This window comes from Cucumis melo, chromosome 6 (genome assembly GCF_025177605.1).
Source record: "Cucumis melo cultivar AY chromosome 6, USDA_Cmelo_AY_1.0, whole genome shotgun sequence".
NCBI classification, from domain to species: domain Eukaryota; kingdom Viridiplantae; phylum Streptophyta; class Magnoliopsida; order Cucurbitales; family Cucurbitaceae; genus Cucumis; species Cucumis melo.
This window is the reverse complement of record NC_066862.1, coordinates 7,144,228-7,165,340: the sequence shown is the minus strand read 5'-3', so window position 1 is coordinate 7,165,340 and position 21,113 is coordinate 7,144,228. Positions and strand designations below refer to the sequence as shown.

Below are 21,113 nucleotides of genomic sequence, written 5' to 3'. Positions count from 1 at the left end.
ATGTCACTGAACAGCAATAGTAATTGATGGATGGTAAGCATCAGTGATTTAAAAATATTTTCAGTATTTTGTCATTCTAAACAATTATTATAATATGATTATGCATTATAATTTTAAACTCAGATTCAGAATCAGAAATCATAAAAATGTTTTCAATTAACACTGGCTGGCCCCTGACAAAATTGGTAAACACGTCTACTGATTTCAGCGAAAAGAGAACAAACCTTGGGGTTGGTTTCAATTACACGAGAACCTTAAAGCTGCCCCACCTACATACTGAGGCGTAAATTGAATTTCAGTTACGAACTAGTACCTATATATTTTATTTCTTCAAAAGATCAAGTTCTTGACAATAATAACCAGAAAAGGAGGGGGGAAATCCCATGCAGTTTCCTCGAGGATTTTCAATTGAAAAAGGCATCACTCACGTTGAACTTGGGGATATAAGATAAAATTAAAATAAGTAGTCACTAGACCCTAAACCCTAAACAAGAAACCAAGGTTTCTAGATTTCCCACGTCAACTGTGATTAAACTTGGGACCATGGAACGGAAAACCCAAAGAAAGTGCTAAATCGATGAGATGTTAAACAGGGAGCATCTCCACAGGTCGGGGAGCATTCCTCAAAGGCGTTCAAATCAAAGGTTTAATGGTATGATGCGCAACAAAGCCAGATTGCGAGGGGAAAAACGGGGGGGGGGGGGGGGGGGGGGGGGGGGGGGGGGGGGAAGGATCCAACTACATCAGATTTATCATCCTGTACACATTTCTCCACCACAATTCGGGCAAGGTAGCCGATATTGTAGCCATACTATGTTAGTCAAGCCTTCCACACATAACCCAAATCCTCATCAAGCTCATTGTTAATAAAGCCGCTTTCAGGAAAATCTTGGCCTATATCTTCAACCAAACTCTCGGGAAAATGTAATTGTTGCGGCAGATCAGAAGCCTTTTGATCAAATCCACTGTTACCAGCAGAGGATTCGCTATTTGAAGCAGCTTTGAAGCTATTGCTCCTACTTGGAGCAGGAACGTTGCTACCAGATAGATTTCCAGATGCCCCAGCTGGAACTGAGGTGTTACCTACATAAGACATACCCCTTCTAGGTATACTTCTATTTGCATTTGGTCCAGTAAGGGGTTGCTGTTGTAAACTCCCACTCTTACTGTTATTTGACATCTGCAAAAGTTGCTGGATCATCTGTTGTTGTATCGCCTGGCTACCTTGCATCATCTGAGGATGATTTTGTTGGACCAAGGTTCCAGCATTTGGCGGATGCTGTTGCAGCGGTGGCTGCAATTGCTTTTGCAAGGGTGGCTGGGTGCCTGGAAAACCACCAACAGAGGAGGTCTGCACGGGGCCAGGCATCAGGGATGTAGTCCCCTGAAGAGTAGGGGATGGATTATAGTTGGAGTTATTGAAAGAGGAGGAGGCCTCCTGTTGATGTGGGCTGGGGTTCGAGTTCATAGAGTTCTGTCTCATGAGGATATTCTGGTATGTAGTCATTGCCAAAGCAGCTTGTGCTGAACCACTGAAACCTCCCCGACCAATCATCTGATGGTTATTCATCCCATGGTTATCAAGTTCAGGATGCAATGTCATCAGCTTATTAATTGTGTTGCGGTCTGTGGGAAGACCTTGAATACTCGCTAACTGTTCCATCTCCTGCATTTTTTGCATTTGGAGCTTGGCTGCAGTGGCATGTCTAGGATAGTTCTTCAAGCCCTCTGTAGAAACAAGCAAGTCCCAACATATAATTAACAATCAATCGTCACGAAGTTGCAATGGATAAGGATGTAGATGCATTACCAATAGGCCCAACTTTTTGATCCCGGCAGAAACCAATCAGATCTTTCATACTGTTGACAACCTCCGATATCTGATAATATTTAAGAAATTTTAACAAAATTAACACCGTGGGAGAGAAATAAAGAAACTCCCAGTAATGGACTAATGGTTACCTGCAGACACCGCACGTATCTTTTCGAGAAACCCAAGTCATTCAGCAACTGCAACTCCAGACTCTTAGCAAGCTGACGACCAGCTGTCAGTACCCTAAGAACTTAACCATGTTATTACAAGTCCAGCTGCGCACTGAGTGGGTAACCAACCCAGCAACTCTATGAATTCATAAACATTTGAAAATTATTTCTAACGAGAGCAATCTAGCTTTGAAGGACATCATTTAGAGACTCTCATCAAAACTTTGGCTCCTATGTCATATTCATGAACCGATCTCAAAATATTCAGAGCCTCTCATCAAAACTTTGAAGGACATCATTTAGAGCTCTCACGGAAACAAAAAGTTTTAACTAAGCAGCAGTTAACCACTGTAGTAAATATTATTGAGATCGATAATATTGTTCAAACAACTCACATATTGCTATTTGTCTGCAAATCTTTCTGAGAAACACCATCAGGCCCACTTTCAGCTATTGTGCTTTGGCATTTCTGGGCAACCTGTACCAGCTGATTCACCTGAAATAATAAAAAGACGCAATGAACTACAAATATTTTCCTTATCTGAAAGACTTAAAAGTATGTAACTGAACTTCAATTCTTTGGTTAAGTTCTTATTTTTGAAGAAAAATTAGAAAGGAAATCTAAAAGTTAAAAGTAAAATTAAAATTAAGAATGAACATAAATAAATAAAAGGCTACAACTTACAAGACAACACGAGTAACAATATAGGACTTTTGACCGAGTTCTTAAACCCTAAAGCTGAAAAAACCTAAAGTCAAAGTGGCCTTCAGCAGGATAGGATAATATGTCTGAAAATAAGAAACTGAGGAGATTTGCAATGATGTATCCATGTGCTTTAGTCGCAGAAAGAGTATGCAGACATAATATGATTCAAAATAATTTATCAAAGCAGTTGGAATTTTTTGAACAGACAACCAGAGTCGTGCTATGGCTACATTTAGAAAGGTTTGATTGGTTGGCAGAGCAATAAAAATATGTTCCTCAGCTTTTGTATTACCCTAGCTCCCTTTTGTGCATCAAAAACCAAGCACGCTTCATTTGCAATAAATTAAACTGATTGCTGATAACATCAACTAAACGAATAGCAAGAATAACCTAAAAAGACAATCAGCCCCCTCCATAATACTTTCACTCAAGTAAAGTGTGATAAGTTTCAAAACCAATACCTGAGGTGCAACCAGCCTCCGTGGAAGAAGTTCTTCATGACGCCGAGCGCAAAATTCCCAACACAAAATCTGAAGATTACATTTGCACTAGGCTTAGTAACAAATAAATTGGCTGAAAATGCTATTTTGGATTAGCAATATTAGTATATAAACCTTCAAGTCTTGTGTGAATATGATACGAAGCTGACCCTCACGAATGACTCGAAGTTGCTCATATACACTCTCTTGAATTGCTTTTCCATATTCTAACATCATAATTCCAGAAGCAAATCTCCTTTCTTGAGGAAGGTCCAGAAATAAAAGCTCATCAATAACTCCACTTCCAAATTTGATCTCGCTGAGTCTCGGGAGTACTTCAAATGTAGCCTCTTCAAAATTCAACTCATTAGCATGACAGCAAAAAGTTAGATCTGGCAAGAGACCACAGTGCCAAAAACAGCATTCAAGATGTTCAAATAAAAAATAGTTAAAGAAACTCTTTCATGTGATGTGATATTAAAAGAAAAGTTTTATGGTACATAAAATACCAGCATCTGGGATTTATGCAACATATATTTTCCGTCATAATCTAATATCATAGAGATTTACACAGACACCACAATAGGAAAAGAGTACCAAAATTAAGACAAAGAAAAGAAAAGGACGAACATACGGGCTTGGAAGAGTCAAGAAATAGGGAATCTAAAAGAAATGGTCTTTTACACGAGAAGAATAGAGTATTTCTTTTTGAAGATATGCGGACCCAGATGATTTCAACTAAAACTGCCAGAAGTTCTGAACATTATTTCTCGAGAAACTAAATATTTAACTAAAAGCTAAATAAGATATGGCCTACTTTCGGCGAAGAATTAGTTGGATGGACATCAAATGTAATAGCTACAAATCACATACATCAATGAGCATGCAAAGAAAAAAATGTAATTAAGCTTATCAAAGTCTCCAACATAACATCCCACCATTTTATGATCAAAATAGAATATTGCTTTCTTGATCCTTACCAAATCCCCTTCCTGATTTAGAACCGCAGATGTCACACTGCCACGCATCCTGGAATGAATATGGAAAGCAATAGGCATGAGTTCGAGGAAAAGTTCACAACACAGAAATGGCAGCTACAATGAATAGAAGTGAAAGGGTAACACCATTACTAGACAACTGAAACTAATAAATCTGACAGCAATAGCAAACCATTTAGACTGCTAGAATGAAGAGATATGTTCAAGGCTTAAATCAAGATCATTTTCGAAAAAATAAGAACTCTTTACTCTTTAAATGTTGAACGTGTTAAAAGTACTAAACCATGTTACATAAGAATAGACGATCCTACCTTTTCCAAACATTTAGCAATTACAAATGTATAATATAAATTAAGACCACAAGAAGACCAACTGGTAATATTTAGCAAAAAGTATGACAAGTTTATAAACTAACCATAGCTGCCTGGGGAAACACACCAAGAGCATGGTGGCCAACATTCTCATACAATGACAAGCACCATCTTTTCTTTGCACGAGGAGAGTAATACTCTGCTACAAACTTTCTCCAGTAGGCTATACTATTCTCCTATAAAAATAACATTAATAGAACAAAAGAAGGCAAAAAAAAGTTAGAGGAAGGCTCAAAATGTAGGAAGAGATACGATAATTAGAGAAGTAATCGGGCCAGAAGAAGTTGGGAATGTAGATGTATGAGTTTTTTTTAATGATGTAACAAATAGAATTAGAGAAGATACTCACGGGAGGTCTTTGCCGCTGATGGTATAAATATTGCATCAGCCGGCGAGCACAAACACCACCAGCATCATATGGGGGCCGCTTTATGGGCGATACAGGTTGCATTGCCTGCTGTTGCATTTGCTGCCTCAACTGTATCTGCTGCTGTTGCTGAAACTGAGCCCTGTACTGAGGTAGAGACTGCAAAATCTGCTGCTGCTGCCGCATTCTTTGCTGCTGAAATAAAGCTTGTAACTGTGAGTTACGGTTTTGTGACTGCATGGAATCCTGTCTCTGAAATAGCTGCTGCAAAACTTGCTGTTGCAGCACATCTTCCGGCTTTAAATCCAGTCGTGGTTTCTTCTGCACCTGGGAATAACTATTTGGATCTGGAATGAAAGATCCCTGATGTTTGGTGCCCATCGGAAGTGATGTTTGGCCTATTTGTGGTGTTGGTAAGGATGTGGCATGTGAAGCACCCTGCTGTGCCTGTTGCGGCACGTGTTGGATATTTTGGTCCTGTTGAGAATTTTGCTGCACAACGCAGGATCCATCTATAACTGAGGACCCTGACACACTAATGTTATTTGAATTGAATGACATAGGCGATGCAGGCAAGCGCATGTACGACTCTGTATTGATGCTTGCACTCCTTTGCAAATGTGGCCCCCCTGAAAGAGCGGAGTTTGCATCTGTAACTAATGAACTTGCACCCACACTGGGTCCTGAATTAGCCACACTTTCTAAAACTGCATTGTTCATATCTCCGGAAACAGGACCAAAATCAGAACATCCAGTTCCTGGAATTGAATTTGATGAATTTGCAAATGATTGGCTCAAATGAGAATTAACAATAGCCGGGGACTGCCCTTCTCCTTGGAAGAAAATCCCAGAACTCGATGGAGACTGAGCTAATCCTCCTGTCAGACGAGAAGATGCCATTGAAGCCACCACCCTTTGGTGGCCAGAGTTTAAGTAGCCAGCCAGACCTCACCGAAGTAAATATTCTCAACTCACTCAATAAGACAGAAGAGCTATACCCATGAGAAAGAAGAACGTGTGGAGAATACCATGACTCCACTTGAAAAAAAAATTAAGTAGATAGTGTCTGAGCACTTTAAACCCTGAAGCCGGGGGAAATAAGTACTATAAATTCAAGCTCTAGTAAGAACACTTGAGGCGCAGTGCTGTCGGAGTTCCAACCGTTAGTGCAAGGATCTGTGGAGGGGAAAAAAAAAAAGAAGAAGAAGAATTAGCGGAAGAATGCGAAAATGGGAGAAGCAAAATCCAATTCTAACGAGATTAAAAGCAATCTAGCTCAAAATCAACAAAGTCTAATTTCCCTTCCGACTAATAAAACCCTAAATTACGTCCATGAGAAAAACCCCCAGATGAAAACCCAAGATTGAAATTAAACTCAACGCAACATGTTAAACCTTCATCCAGTAAAATTACACAAAGCAAATTCATCGAATTTCTCATCGTTTGAGAATTAAAAACAGCGATGCAACGGAAAGCACTGAAATCGAGAATTAAAACACATCCTCACTCCAGGCCCTTCCTGCCCAGAGTAAAAAGGGGGGAAACGATAGAACGAACCAAACTCAGTAAATTAATCTGTTAAGCATCAAACTTCCCATCTAAGCACAGGCCGAACATGAAAATCGAGAGCTTAAATTTGAAAACAAACCCAAAAACAGTGAGCTTTAACAGTGTATCAAAGAAAAAAATCATGGTATCCAATGAACTGAATGAAGAAACAAAACTAGAAAAGTTGTATAAAATTATCACAATGAAGAGAAATCAATTAAAAGAAACCTTGAAAACTTGAAGAGCTTAGTCAGAGAGAGTCCCCTTTTTTTCTTGCTTAATTAGGAAACCTGAAATTTCATACAAAAGAGGGAAAGAGGAAGACTCGGAGGGTAACTTGGGTTACGTAGTTGTAGGTAGCGGGAATTGCAACGAGTGAGTGACCGGCTGCATTGATGAACCGGTAATCAATCACCGACTACTCCCGGTCAATCTCTAAACACGTGTCGTCGCGGTGATCGAGAAACGTAGACGATGCCCGATCCCGCGGTGACGAAACGAGGTCGGTTACTAACGTGGCGATGTGTCATTGGTCTGTTTTGGGGTCGCTTATGATGGGGTTTAGAGATCTTTCGTCACCGTTATTCTTTTGAAGGGAAATAATCAAGCGCATTAAAGCCTAACAATATAAAACATCCCCCGTTCGCCACCGCATCGATGCGAGGACATTTTTTTAATTTTTGAAAAATATGTAGGGGCCATATTGTACTTTCGCATGTATATTATGTTACGTGGCGCTCATTTACTGGACTGCAGTATGATTCTACAGCCAGGTGAGCGTAGATTTTCAAGGCTTGTGGATATCACTTGGATGGGGAGTCGGGGACTTATGCGTCAAATACCACGTGTAATTTGGCGTAAATCAAATTAGATTTTTTAGGAAAAGGTTGGCATGGAATTAAATACTCATATAACTATCTCATTTGCTTCCAAATAATAATAATAATTAATTAAATTTGCTTACACAAAAATTAAAATTATCAACAACAAAAAAAAAAAAAAAGGTAGTAAAATGGATAAGTTATGGGTTTAATAAACTTTTTCTTTTTATTATTAATGCTTTTTTCAATAAATAGTTTGTTTTTTTATTATTTTTTTCAGAACCCAAAATTATACTATTCTTAGTATTACTTTTTTTCATAAATGTCTCCAAACTAATTCATCCTATTGAAACATATTGAAGTAATTTGAGATTAAGCATGGCAACAACGCGAAGTCTTAAGGTTTCAAAATATATTTTATATCTCAATTTTAGTTTAATATTCTTATAATTTTACTCTAAATTTGATTTTGAAATATTTATAAAAGATTAATAGTGCTATTATATTTTTTTTCTTAAATTGGTATAAATAATAAAGAAAAAACTCTGGGACTAATTTTGCAACATTCACATTTTTTTAAAGTTAGATAATGTATCCAATATTGTCCAGAATAATAAATTATAAATTTTAAAGTAGAATAAAATGTGAGTAGAAATTCAAGCTACGTTTTAATCAATTTTACTCTTTTTAAATGGACACATTTTAATTTATATAACTAAACCATGCAATAAAGTTTTTAGCTAGCCATCTATATATTGTAAATTCATGCTCTAATGCTCACTTGTCTTTTTAGTTAGTATACATACGGGTGGTGCTTATTCGAGTATCTAACCACGCTCTTCATTATGAGCTATAATACGGATTCAAACATCTCTTGCTTTCTAAATGATATTAGAAAAACCATCTTAGTAAAACTAAACTATTTTTAGCATTTAGGTTGAAGTTGTAAGCTAAAGTTATATGTATAACTTTTAATATCACTTGATGTATTTATACCTATAGGTAAAAATCTTGAATTTTCTGTTAAGTAAGATCAGTTCTTAAAGTCTTATCCACAAAGGTCATATTCAGCTTTGGAACTGAAGACGGATGGAAGATGGATCATTGACTATTAATTAGATTCTTGGCATAGTATTGGGAATGGAATATTTTGAACACATAGAGAATTATTTGTGACGCAAACTTTTCTACGATGGTGAAAAATTTAGCAATTTCAACACAAGTTCAAACGTTTGACAAATCAAATTAGAGAACAACGAATTGTTGCAAGAACAAGACTAGACTAGAATCTGACATTGAATTGATTTTCATGCAGGGTAAATATAAATCAGTATTGAAATTTATTGAAACTATGTTATAAAAAAGAAAAAAAAACAAGAATATTGTTGAAAGATGATTGAAAATAGGGATACAAAATGTTAGAAAAATAATATAGGTAGATAATTGAAGGTACCTAAGTAGGCACAAATTGAGTTGCTTAGAAAAAGGGCAAAAGGCATAGGCAATGAGCTCCAACAAATGATTGCTTCTTTGGTATGGCCCTTAGTTTTCTTTCTTTGTTTTCTTAAAATCATTTTATTTTCATTTTTTAATATATTATCATAAAAAGTCCAACCATCTAATAAATGCTTTACTCGAAACTTTTTTATTTTATGAAAAATAAATTAAAACATACTTGCAACACTATATTGACTATTATAGTTTATAAGTTACGGTAGTTAACATTTAAGATAGAAACTATATTAATTTGGTTTATAATAGTTTGTATTTTAAAGCATAAATTATTTTTGTTTTTGTAGCGAATAGTAAATATTATAACGAAAAAAATATAAAAATACTAGCAACAGTTTTTTTTTAAAACAATATTTACTATACTTAATTGTAGATTATAAATAATAGTACACAACACAATTATAATTGATGCCCAAACAACTTCTACGTATGTACAACACCTATTGCATCCAATTAAAATTTATCACATGACAACTTATTTATTTATTTTGTATTGAAAAATGGAGAACATGAATTAGGTGTAATCTTAGAATGTATCCAATTAAAAAAAAAAAGATGAAAATTTGTTAAAATTAGAAAAATGGACAAAATATTGACACTTCATAGAAAGATGAGGTGTGCTGAATTTTTTCTTTTAGCAGTTTTGTTCTATCGAGTGTGAATAGTTTGTTTATTTTTTTTATTTTTGAAAAGCCTTCATTAAAATTATCACACGATAATTTTTTTGAAAATCTTTTTTTTTTCCTTATTTGTACAGTGTGGTCATGTTCATCAACTCAACTGATATAATGTACGCTAACCTCAATTTTTTACTTTTGTGGTGAAAAGTTAAATAAATTATTCAACATGTAGATATTCTTTTAGCCACAACATATGTACACACATGTCAAGCTGTCCATTTTTTTTTTTTTTTTGTGTGTGTGTGTGTGTGTATAGGACTAATATAATTGATCAACCAAAAAATTATGGGTACATAATATGCAATATTCACAAAAATTGGGGTGGTTTGTGCAATCTTTTTATATGTTTTAAAATAAGGATTTGAAAGAAAAAAAAGAAAAAAAGGAAAAAAGAAAAGGAAATGGATGTGGCCTACCTCAAAGTTAATTGACCATCCATCATGATGTGAGGAGGCACTAATTTTCATGTTTTAGAAAGCAAAAGCAACAATTTGTCCTTTATATCATTTTTAACAATCAAATTCAAAATAAAGATCTATTTTGTAACCCATGATGCTCTTAACAAACAGGCTATATGAATGCAAATTACAAGAACACACAGTAAAATCTTCTTAATTTCAAGTATATATAAATACACAATTAATTAATAATGTCTGACACACACATAGTTTATTAGTACAATATAAAAAAGTTCTATATGTTAAACAATTATAATAAAATATTGACAACTTCCTAAAATGAAAATATAGAAATGATTGGCATTAAAATATTAGGTCTCTATGACAGAAAAAGTAAAACCTATAGGGGAAATAATAAAAAAGGGTTCCACTTTGGTTTGTAATAATAAAGTAATGGTTGTAGATTTACATAAGAGAGAATAATATTATTAATGTAAATAATGAAAAGCAAGAAGATAGGTGTAAAGGAAAGAAGGGTTGTGTTGTGACTTGCTTTTTATTTTATTTATTTATTGAGCTTTTGTGTGAAAAAGAAAGGATTCTTTGACATATTGTTTGGTTATTGGTACTACCTAGAATAATTAATTTAACTTCTTTTTTTTTTTTTTTCTTTTTACTGCAATTGTAAACTTCTAGGTTTCTTTTATATATATATTCATATATCAAATCTGGATTCTTCAACTTTATACATATAAACAATACAAAGGATTGTTTGTTTATGATAGACCCTCCCATGTATAATACTGCCTTAAAGTAAAAAGAAGAAACAGTAAAAGATCATTTTCAAAACAGTAAGCTATTGTTCTTAATTTGATATCATACTTTATATGTTAATTTAACAAAAAGAAATAGTAAAATAAGAAAAATGAGGATAAAGTTTCGATATACCCTATAGACAGACACTCATATTTGAAGGGTCTAAGTTATCCTATTTCATGCAATCAAAGAGATCTGTGGTGTATACAGAAAAAAGAGAGCTTTAGATTTATGAATTCTATATTCTTTTCCATGGAAAAATACATGAATATCTTTGTTTTTCGCGAAAGTTTTTTTTTTTTTTTTTTTTTTTTAATTATTAATTTCACCCCTTCAATGTTCAAGAATTTTCTATATTGGGTTTTTTTCTTCTTCTTCTAATAATGATGCACGTGGTTGTTAAAGTTTCTCATTTACCGAGTTGGGGGAAAAAAAAAAGAAAACCTAACATAAACAACAACAGTACCTTTTAAGAAAAAATTAAAGGGAAGAAAAAACTTGGTACATACAGCATAGTCTTTATCTCTTTATTTTTTCTTCTTGACAGTGCATAATTCTTTTAGAAAATAATAATAGTACATAACATACTTAAAACTATTATAATCCAGAAAAACATAATTAAATATTTTTATATCAAGCCCATACCAGCTTTTTATATTTGTAAAATTAGTATTATATATATATATATATGTATTTCATTTTAATTTGACCGAATCATAATGGATATAGACAAATTATAAAAAGAATTTATAGATATAGCAAAATTTAGATCCAAACTCTTAGAGTGCATCGGTGATAGAGTTTTATCGACGATGGTAGTCTATCTACGATATTTATCATTGGTCGATTTTGCTATCGGCGACAATAGATTTTTATCAATGATTAATTCATATAAGTCTTTTATTACTGATAGCAAAATTTGTTATAGACTTCTTTCATCGATAGAAGTATGTCATTGATAGACTAGTATCGATCACTACAAGAAAAGAGAGATCTCCTGACACGCAAAAGCGTCGGGAGATATACGCAAAATTGTCGGAAAAAGGATCTTCCAATGCATAAATGCGCATCGGAACGAAAGTCAGGCAAAATGAGTTGGGAGAGGATCTCCCAACGCACAAAACGAAGCGTTCAGGAGATCCTAGACATATCCCGACACTGTACCTAGACATATCCTGACGTTGTATACAACGTTGGAATATGGCTGGGGTCTCCCGACACTTCATTTTGTTCGTCGGGAATCCTTTTTTTTAAAAAAAAAACTTCCATTTAATAATGAAAGGCCGTACAGATTGGGTAACCATCCATTTCCTTATCAAGACCATCTTCATCATCATTGCTTGGGTAGCCATCTATTTCATCATCTTCTTCAACTTCCTCCTCTTTTGCAGCTTTTGTGTGCAAACAAGCATAAACATACATGGATTCAGGCAAAAATCAAACCATGCAGACACACAAGCAATAAGTAAATGAAAAAAAAATAAAAAAAAATAAAACCATACTTTACCTTCTAAACTGACCATTATTGCCAAGAACATGAAGAGTGATTATAACACCATTCCAAACTTTTGAATATAACAAAAACAAAAATCAAGAAAAAATATTGGGAGAGTTAGAATGAAAAAAAGAAACACGCTAATATAAAAGGAAATTAAGAACAAATTCAAAGGGGTTTGTATTTAGGATTTTAAACTTTGAATTACCTCCAACTAAGAGGTCGTGACATAGACGAAGACAGAGGGAGTGGCAGCGGCGGATAGAGTGGCCACTGACGACGACGACGATGCACCGACATTGTCTACTGACGACGACGACGCACCGACACTAACAGAGACAACGATGCCAACCCTGGCAGTAGAGGAGTAACCCTAGTGCACACCATTTCTACTTATCCCTTTCCCCTTATTTGCAGATCTATAAAGGTGGGAGGATTTTTTAAAGGCTAACTCTTGACGCTTTACTTAAAGTGTCAGGATATATCCAAGAACTCCTGACGCTTTAATTAATGTGTCGGGATATATCCAAGAACTCCCGACACGTTGCTTTCTGCGCTGGGAGTTATTGGATATCCCAATGCTTTAAGTAAAGCGTCGAGAATTCTTACCTCTACCGACACCTCAGTTTGTGCATTGAGAGAGACCCTAACTCTCAACGTCATATCTTCCAACGATGTAAAATGGAGTCGGGAGATCCAAAATTTCTTGTAGTGGATGTTAGAGTATATTAGTGATACTCTATCATTGGTATAGTTTATGAGTGATATGAGGTATCAAAAATAGACTTTATCAATTATATGAGGTATCACTTATGCAAATTATTAGTAATTAGAGTTTATAACTTATGGGGTCATATTATTTGAAATCCATTAACAATAATCTAGGATAAATTTAAACTATCGTATAAAAACCTATCACTCATATAGAAGGATACTTAAAGTCTTATAAGGTACTTATAAATTTTAATCGTAGATTATACTTTTATTAGATGGGAAGGAGACACATCATATAGACATCTATTGCAAATATACATGCTCTAATTATAATATACTTTTAAACTTCAATCGTAGATTTGTACTTTTAATAGGAGGGAGGGAGGGAGTGAGTCGACGACTGGACATGCGGTAGTCAATAAAAGTAGGATGACTGGACACATGGTTGTTGATGAAGATAAGTGGAGTGGTGGTCGCGGTGAAAAAGAGATCTTGGGTGGAAGTGATATTTGTTGTTGTGAAGAAATAGAACGGTCTTTTTAATCCAATTGTATCATAATAAATGTATATTGTTACCAAATTTATTAACAATATATATCAATCAAGTGTATCATCAGAAAATCAATCAAGTATACCAACATTATAAAATAGTGCATCATTATCAAACTTATCGACAATATATTGGTCGATGGTATCATATAATCATATCAACTTTATCAGAAGTATTGACGAATCAATGGTTGACAAATTTATCAATCAAGTACAACAATATCAATTATATCAAGTATATTAGTCGAGCACATCAAGTTTATCAACAATATAAATGATTGCGTGATTGACTAGTACATCAAATATATCACGTCATCAAGTAATCAAGTGACATTAATAATATATTGAGTGTACATGAAAATAGTGAAAGCAATTTATATCGATTAGATTTCGTTTTTGATATTTTTGCAAACAACCGACCATTATGAGTTAACCAATGTACTTTGTTTGACCCTTTTACAAATGTTTCTTTCTACAAATCTCTCATATTTGTTATATATTTTTTTTAGCAACAATGTTGAATGAGAATTGAACTCTTAATCTCAAATGATGGTGTCAATACCAAGCTGATACTTTGGTCTCATATCTGTTGTAACTTTAATGCAATTAAAAGCTAGCTTGGCGTTGCATTGGTTGCATTTAAAATATCTTAACTATTTTTTGCGTTTGGTAAAATAGATTTAAATTAAATACGTTAGAATCGCTTTCTAATCTCATCGTCTAAGAAGAAAAAAACTCAATTGAACGTTGTGAAGCAAGGAAATATCTTCACACTCGAACTTGTCTCTTAACCTTACGATTTATCTCCATCTTCCTTTTTATAATAGACATAATCGACAATTTGATTGCACTAATAAACATTGCAATCTGACTATAATTATTCGTCCAATTCAAAGTGAATAAGTGATTATTTAATGCCGTAGAAAAGTTCATCGAAATTGAACGAATTTGGATGAGGATCGAACGGAGAAGTGTCCGGCCGGCGCTATGACCTCCAGTTGAATTCAAACAAGTTTTTATGTAGTTCGTTTTCTCGATTACCAAACAAGCAAAGATCATGATCAGCTCAATTCCTTCTCCCAGCCCGTTGAATCAGTTGACGTCCGCTCTCCCATTTCGCGCTAAAAGTAAGATGAAGGCTCCAGCAATTTCTGCTCGTCTTGACGATTCTAAGAACTCAGCTAATCAGCAACTCAATCTCTCTGTCCTCCGGTTCACACTCGGTATCTCTCTCTTTCTCTCGAATGGGTACTTTCTGTAGGAATTTGAGAATTTGAGGATTTGGGAACAAGTGATTTTTTCTGTGTAACACTTTGTTGTCATGTGGGGTTTAGGGATTCCTGGGTTGGATGAGTCTTACTTACCCAGATGGATTGGATATGGATTTGGTTCTCTTCTTCTATTGAATCACTTTGTTGGTTCGAATTCAGCTGCTCTCACCACCCCAGCACAGTTAGTAAGCAAACACAAATTTCTGGAACCCCCCCTTTTTTGTCCTTGTTGGATTTACATTATTTCTCCTGTTTGATGTGGTTTTTGTTATTTGTAGAGAACTGAGGCTTTAGGCATTTCCTTGGCAGCATTTTCTATTGCACTTCCCTACTTGGGGAAGTTTCTTAAGGTAACATATTATTACATTACTGTCTTGCGTATATACTTCCTTTTCTACTTACTAGAAAATTTCCGTATGAGTGGAAAAAGGGTGCGAATTAGGGGGGACTTGAAACTGTTGGTTTGTGTAGTTCTTATCACTGTTACAGTGCCGTTTTCTGCCGTCCAAGTTGGTAGTGATGATGGAAAGAGTATTCTGAAGGTGGGAGTCTGGGATGGGGACTGATATATTTGATGGAAATTTGTTAAACGAGAGGGACCTTTCCGATGGCTATAGATCCTAACATTGAGGGGTTTCTTAGGTATCAAAATTTCCTGATTTTGTATGTGTAGAATTTTAAATGGTGGGGTGGTATATTGGGGATTAATTATATTTGGGTCGGGTCGATGGCTGTTGATAACCCTAGCTGTGCTCAAAGATGCTGAATACCTATTTTGCCAAATTCTTCTCAAATTCTATCTGGCTTTTCCTTACTTTGAATATGCTTCATACAATAGTGGTAGGAGATTCAAACCATAGATCTCTTGGTCACTGATATATATGTGTGCCAAGGTCGAATATGATTGATATCTGTTACACAATAATTTTCTAGAAATCCCAGTTTTCTTACTATTATACTTGTAGAGTTCATCGGAATTTTCTTGATAGCCATCTGTCTCACTTAAATTTCTTCTCTAACATCCTTTTTTCTTTACATCAATTTGATTCAAATGTCAGCTCAAATCTCTACATTTAGCTTTTTCATTACTGATCATGACTCAGCTAGGATTGTAGCATTCCATGAGTTGCTGACCTCAGTATTAGATTAACTTCACCAGATCATGAAATAGATGCTAGTTGAGACATTGAAACTTTTTCTCCATCACAGCAGCTAGAGTCCCTGTATTTGGTTTTTGATTGATTGCTTTAGATTCCAAATTGTCAAATCAATTTAATAGTCCTCAATAAATATAAAATCTTATTCACTTTATATTTGCTTCGCCACTGCATACTGCTTAATAAGGAAAAGTACCCATCTTTGCCTGCAGGGTGCAGTTCCATCTGGCGAAGCTACCCTCCCTGAAGGCACTGAACAAATATTTCTCTTGTCACAAATTGTATCGGATAACTTGAAGGAAGACATTGCTTGGGCAACATACATCTTGCTGCGCAGTACAAACAGTATATCAGTGGTAACTCTCAAATTTTTGTCACTTGGATACATTTTATTTCACGAATATGTATGTAGTAAGAGAACTAATTGTATTCAAAAGATTGCATTATTTAGCTTTCCTGGATACTGTCTAAGTTTTAACTTTTGAATTATCTTTGAAATCAGTTAATTCAGACTCAAGGGGCATTGTGTGTTCGAGGATACTGGAATAGTCCAAATGATATATCATCAGCAGATTTACTTGCCTGGTTTGAGGAGCAGCTTCAGAGCATTGGCCTATCTGCATTAAAGGATGCCGTCTATTTCCCTCAGATTTCAGGTATAAAAATGCGTTTTTTTAATCATTTTTTCAGAAGTTTATTTTTTGTTCTCCCCTGGTGCACACGAAAAATATCTTAGAAACAATAATACTACTGGAGAAAATGTTGCTTCTCCTTAAAAATTGCTTATGCTGACAATGGAATAAATTGATAACAAGGTTGTAAGTTGTAACTTTGAAATTGCATGTTATATTTAATTGTAGAATGAGAGGCCATTCGTAGTTCATGTGTACTGGAGAACGTTGAGGGGGAAGCGCTTAGAAGATTGGAATAAGTAGTCGGGATTCTTCGTGATTTGTTTGAGTGACATTAGGAGAGAAGAGAAGTCGTGATTGAGATAGGATATATTGGATGTGGGCATCTATTGAAGCTTCTACTCTCTAATGAACTCAGGTTTTGGTTATCAACCACTATAAAAATGAAGTAATCTGCAATGTCATAATGATTTATTTTCCTTATGGTGATGAGGTGTTACTCCTGGTTGTTTTTCTGACTAGACATAAAAGTTGGAACAGTATGAGAAACTTAACCGATAGTAAAAGACTAAAAGTTAAACATACACCTATGATGCTCTATGATAGTTTTCAAGATTTTCATAACTATTTTCCAGAATCTGGACTGTGGCAAATGCTGCCCAAGGGCACTCGCTCGGTTTTGGTACAGCCGGTGGTTCAGAATCTAAAGCAAAGTGGAAATGAGATGGAAAAGATGGGAGGATTCATACTGCTGGCCTCAAGTTTAAGTTATGCATTTAGCGATAAAGATAGAGCCTGGATAAGAGCACTTGCCAACAAGTTTGATGACAGAGCCATCCTCTGATATTCGTGTGGACCTAAGTAGTAAATCTATTCGATATTCTTTTTGACAATTGACATGTGCATTTATCTGAGTTAAAGGTACTGGTAGTTGTTTTTGCAGATATAATTCGGAAATTAATTTCTTTTTGGTTCACAATAATGTTGGGGTGGGTGGGGACTTGAACCTTCATTTTCAAGGAAAGCTCATTATGCACAGATTGACATACAAAAGTTACTTTTTAGTGCAATTGTTTGCTAGAGATGGAAAAGAACAGAAACGTAATGTCGTGAATATAATCAGAACCTTTAAAAGGGAAATATTCTCTATTTCAATGCCTTTTCTTTTCTCTTCATTGCCTTTGGGTCAAAATCTACGAGACGCGCTTGTAACTCTCCATAATATATTGCATTGTGAAACCGCCATTTTCCTGATTGTTTATTTGTTTTATCTCCTGAAGTACGTGCTTGGAATTAAGTTCTGGATATCATCCACCTATTTGGTACATATTGCCGTTTTCACTTGGATAACCAAAATGAATGTTTTTTACGAATTTGTATGGGCAGATGGCAAGCAGATCTTGGCATGAGAACTTTGACATGTTGCAGCATCAAAATCTCTTGAGAACCTTGGGTTTCGCCTGATACGAACTCAACTCTCTTTCCTCAAATGTAAATTGTTGGGATGAAGATGTAAGTATCCATTAGAATCTATATGTTTGCACGTAAAAAAAAATGTACACGGAAGAAGATGAGGGCATGCAGTTATCCTAGTAACTAATTCTTAGTGGTTCTTTCTTTCACATTAAGCTGAAATTTTTTATACTCTTTCCAAATTTAAAATATTGAAGATTTTTCTGGGTAGAAATAGAGAATGAGCTCCTGAGGTCGCCATTAAGTCTCAGCGGGTTCACACTTCGCTGAGATACAATCTATCAGGGAGCATAAGTTACAGACATCTTTTTAAGTTTGCCGAGGAAAGGAAATTGGTAAGAGAATGCAGGCGGAAGAAAAAATGTGACTGGAATACTTTAAGAGCGAAATAATTTAATTTCTTCATGTACACAAGGAAAACCAAAACCAAATTATTCTCTTTCAATTCTCTCTAACTTGAGCTTCTGACTTTATTTCCTTTTTGTTATCAGGTCAAGATGGTCACTCTGTCCAATGAAAAGTAGAGGCGAAAGTTTCTGATAGAGCTACCAGGGTAGTCTTCGAAGTTCTATAAAAATTTCTCCAAGCCATACACCAGATTCTGTAAGCACAAAAAGTCAACGGTTTGACATTTGCACATTCAAGAAAAACAGGAGATCTATGTACTGTACCTTAAGGCGCACCACTTTTCTAATTGCCAATAATAAGCCTGGCATGAGGCATTGCACATTTATGATATCATGTTTGAGAGTGTAAACCTGTGATGCAAGCCATGATAAGTGTCGGAGAATGACAAAACCTACCGCTCTGGTTACAAAATGTGTAGGAAGGATTAAATTTACCAGTCCCACAGCTCGGACTCGCGCCATTTCTTTCAATTTTGGTTAAACAAGAACGGAAACACAACCTAGAACTCACCTCTCCCGGGCGTGAGAAGTAGACATTGGTGCTGGAAGGAAGCCCCGGAAGGACTAGACTGTGCACTCGAACTCCGTCTTCTCCAATGACTTGTCCCCTTGCCTAGCAGGCGAAAAGGCAAAAATAAGCAAGCTAGTATTTTTTTCAAAAGGACTTCTGAATTTGATGCTTTAGTCATCATTAATTTTCATCAGGTTCTATGAAAATCTTGTAGACATTGTCGGGTCCGTGTTGGTCAAATTTCTTTAATTCACGTCACAGTAATCAGTTTTTCTTATTCACATTCTTTGACTTTATATGGTAGTAGTCATATGATGTGAAAGTAAAAAGAATAGTAGCTGGTACAGCATTCTCATATTTTACTTTTTACCTTTTATCTTTACTCTTAGCAAATACTGATAGATCGAATTAAATGAGGCATCGACTACTCAGAAGGATTTAGCTTACCAGCACATCTGTTGAAATATCTTCTCTGTTGTAGATCTGGCCCAAGTTTGAGAGGTTGTTGGCTATTTGGGCTGCATCTGAAGATGGGAGATCCTGTCACCAAAAAAGTCAGTATTTAATGTCCTATCGGCTACATTTACTACTTTCTCTCTCTGTCTCTAGACTTCTAATAGTACTTTTTTATGGAAAAATTAAAAGTTGAGAGACTAAAAGCCATGTACTTGATTCAGATGTTTAACAAACCTAATGTAAGTGAGAGGAATAATGCATGATGATTTGTCTATTGTTTGATGACACAATGAAAATGGAGAAGTGTTGCTTATTTTTCTTTCCCTTTGAAACTGCAGAGTGAATTAGCTGTTCATATAATTTGTTTAACCTGTGCATGCTCTCTGGATTCCACTATCTCTACATTGCTATAATGAAATGAAGCTGAAATTGCTGCTTGCTGGAGAAGGATAGAGCCAATGGACAGAGTTGGGGCGACAAGACAACCCTGTGACAGAATCCATTAAAGCATTTGCACAGATAAATAAAGAGGAGAGAGAGAGAGCGAGGAGAAAAAGTGGGTTGAATTAAAATCTCACCCTGTGCTCACCATGCTAGCTTTCTCACAGAAGTTAGATAGTGCAGCCACTGTGTCTACTTTTAATCTAGGAACATAAACCACGCTTCTCATGCCAAATGCAGTTGCCTAATTTGAAAACAAAACAAGGCAGAAAGATGAAGTTTTGGGAGTTCGAATATTTCCAGAAGAGAGAGAAGATCCCATCAAAAAGAAAAAGGGAGTTTGATGTTTGCCCAGTGGGGAAGAAAGATGAAGATTCTACCTGCTTCACGTTCTCATATACTTTAGAAGGTTCGGTAAAATCAACAACTACTCCTGTTTCCTTTGACTGCGAATTAGCAATAAAATACCGAACTTTTTGAGACTTAAAGCAGACAAAGTGACAGATGAAGTTACTAATATTAAGTATTAGTACCTGAGATATTGAACCTAAAACCATGGTTAGATCATTTAATATGGGTAATTCCAGAGGTTCTTCCATGTCACACACCTAATTTCATTTGTACAGATCAGCAAAACAAAACCACAGAGAAGATAAACAAAGAGATAGAGACAGAGAGACCTTTCCAATGTCTTCTCCTACAGAATGTGAATCAACAGCACCAGCAACTTCCATTCCTCTTGCCTTTGTCACTGCAATAACTGCAGCTCTTCCAATTTCTTTGGCTGCTCCATTTATAATGACCTGTTTAAACAACATTTATGAATCTTTGCTGTTGAACTAAACACATAAGACTTATTGCAGGTGATTGTTGGGTGTGACCTTGATATTTCCCTGAGATGGTTGTACTGAGCAGAGAATTGAAGATCTAGGTTTCTTCTTCTTTGAGTTCTTATACACTGTAAAGGGAAACTGGCAACCCAGGGCCGCCATTGTTGTTGGTTTCAAAGCTCTGTTTCTTCTTCTCTTTCGGAGCTGAAATGGGTCCAACTCCGTAAGAAGATAAGCCCATTTTCATCTTAGCCTTGTGTTTTTGTTTGATAAGGTTCTTGTGTTTGTGATCTGTGAATTTGAGCTCATGCGACAGCGACGGGTTAACAATTTTCTTGAGAAAATGTAATTAAATGACTGTAAGAATTTATTTACTCCGAATTAGATTTGGGCTATTCGGCTATAGAGATTTGGTCCCCTTCTAGAATTGGTTTGTTTCTTCGTCATTTCTTTTGATTTAATTTGTGGAATTTTTAAATGTCTTTGAGCATTTTATTA

The 21,113-nt window shown here is 35.4% G+C and overlaps 3 protein-coding genes across 11 annotated transcripts; 1 reads left to right on the top strand and 2 right to left on the bottom strand.

Annotated features, from left to right (window-relative positions):
* Positions 1 to 293: 293 nt before the first annotated feature.
* On the bottom strand, positions 294 to 6,839 carry LOC103484051 (probable transcriptional regulator SLK2). 5 transcript variants are annotated; one of them, XM_051086686.1, is made up of 10 exons: positions 6,681 to 6,839; positions 4,887 to 6,080; positions 4,582 to 4,713; positions 4,149 to 4,197; positions 3,304 to 3,560; positions 3,151 to 3,219; positions 2,379 to 2,479; positions 1,963 to 2,056; positions 1,811 to 1,880; positions 294 to 1,728 (listed from the first exon to the last, which is right to left on the bottom strand). In XM_051086686.1, the coding sequence occupies exons 2-10, from the start codon at positions 5,802 to 5,804 to the stop codon at positions 821 to 823; spliced, it is 2,598 nt and encodes an 865-aa protein (XP_050942643.1). In that variant the 5' UTR covers positions 5,805 to 6,080; positions 6,681 to 6,839; the 3' UTR covers positions 294 to 820. The 5 variants fall into 5 exon arrangements, with proteins under 5 accessions (XP_050942643.1, XP_008439179.1, XP_016899044.1 ...); XM_008440957.3 differs by having other exon boundaries at positions 3,304 to 3,518; XM_017043555.2 differs by lacking the exon at positions 6,681 to 6,839 and adding an exon at positions 6,462 to 6,654 and having other exon boundaries at positions 3,304 to 3,518.
* A 7,324-nt stretch (positions 6,840 to 14,163) lies between these two features.
* Positions 14,164 to 17,567, top strand: LOC103484048 (protein COFACTOR ASSEMBLY OF COMPLEX C SUBUNIT B CCB2, chloroplastic). 2 transcript variants are annotated; one of them, XM_017043602.2, is made up of 6 exons: positions 14,164 to 14,660; positions 14,772 to 14,893; positions 14,987 to 15,058; positions 16,078 to 16,221; positions 16,368 to 16,521; positions 17,133 to 17,567. In XM_017043602.2, the coding sequence occupies exons 1-6, from the start codon at positions 14,495 to 14,497 to the stop codon at positions 17,339 to 17,341; spliced, it is 867 nt and encodes a 288-aa protein (XP_016899091.2). In that variant the 5' UTR covers positions 14,164 to 14,494; the 3' UTR covers positions 17,342 to 17,567. The 2 variants fall into 2 exon arrangements, with proteins under 2 accessions (XP_016899091.2, XP_008439173.2); XM_008440951.3 differs by lacking the exon at positions 17,133 to 17,567 and adding an exon at positions 16,726 to 16,980 and having other exon boundaries at positions 14,200 to 14,660.
* Positions 17,568 to 18,322: 755 nt separating this feature from the next.
* Positions 18,323 to 20,878, bottom strand: LOC103484049 (dihydrodipicolinate reductase-like protein CRR1, chloroplastic). 4 transcript variants are annotated; one of them, XM_008440955.3, is made up of 10 exons: positions 20,667 to 20,878; positions 20,466 to 20,588; positions 20,319 to 20,393; positions 20,166 to 20,231; positions 19,934 to 20,029; positions 19,715 to 19,831; positions 19,336 to 19,428; positions 18,889 to 18,990; positions 18,642 to 18,728; positions 18,323 to 18,571 (listed from the first exon to the last, which is right to left on the bottom strand). In XM_008440955.3, the coding sequence occupies exons 1-10, from the start codon at positions 20,775 to 20,777 to the stop codon at positions 18,539 to 18,541; spliced, it is 903 nt and encodes a 300-aa protein (XP_008439177.1). In that variant the 5' UTR covers positions 20,778 to 20,878; the 3' UTR covers positions 18,323 to 18,538. The 4 variants fall into 4 exon arrangements, 3 of the variants coding, with proteins under 3 accessions (XP_008439177.1, XP_008439176.1, XP_008439174.2); XR_007821948.1 differs by having other exon boundaries at positions 18,508 to 18,571; positions 18,813 to 18,990; XM_008440954.3 differs by having other exon boundaries at positions 18,323 to 18,728.
* Between the last annotated feature and the right edge of the window lie 235 nt (positions 20,879 to 21,113).

Excerpts from the sequence above, each read along its gene's own strand:
- LOC103484051 (XM_051086686.1), bottom strand. The coding sequence starts at position 5,804 with ATGGCATCTTCTCGTCTGACAGGAGGATTAGCTCAGTCTCCATCGAGT. Across the intron at positions 4,714-4,886 it reads ATCAGCGGCAAAGACCTCCC|GAGAATAGTATAGCCTACTG; the intron begins GTGAGTATCTTC and ends TTATTTTTATAG. Across the intron at positions 1,881-1,962 it reads GATACGTGCGGTGTCTGCAG|ATATCGGAGGTTGTCAACAG; the intron begins GTAACCATTAGT and ends AAATATTATCAG.
- LOC103484048 (XM_017043602.2), top strand. The coding sequence starts at position 14,495 with ATGATCAGCTCAATTCCTTCTCCCAGCCCGTTGAATCAGTTGACGTCC. Across the intron at positions 15,059-16,077 it reads ACTTGGGGAAGTTTCTTAAG|GGTGCAGTTCCATCTGGCGA; the intron begins GTAACATATTAT and ends CTTTGCCTGCAG. Across the intron at positions 16,522-17,132 it reads CTATTTCCCTCAGATTTCAG|AATCTGGACTGTGGCAAATG; the intron begins GTATAAAAATGC and ends ACTATTTTCCAG.
- LOC103484049 (XM_008440952.3), bottom strand. The coding sequence starts at position 20,777 with ATGGCGGCCCTGGGTTGCCAGTTTCCCTTTACAGTGTATAAGAACTCA. Across the intron at positions 20,589-20,666 it reads CATCTCAGGGAAATATCAAG|GTCATTATAAATGGAGCAGC; the intron begins GTCACACCCAAC and ends TTGTTTAAACAG. Across the intron at positions 19,832-19,933 it reads TCTGTGAGAAAGCTAGCATG|GGTTGTCTTGTCGCCCCAAC; the intron begins GTGAGCACAGGG and ends ATTCTGTCACAG.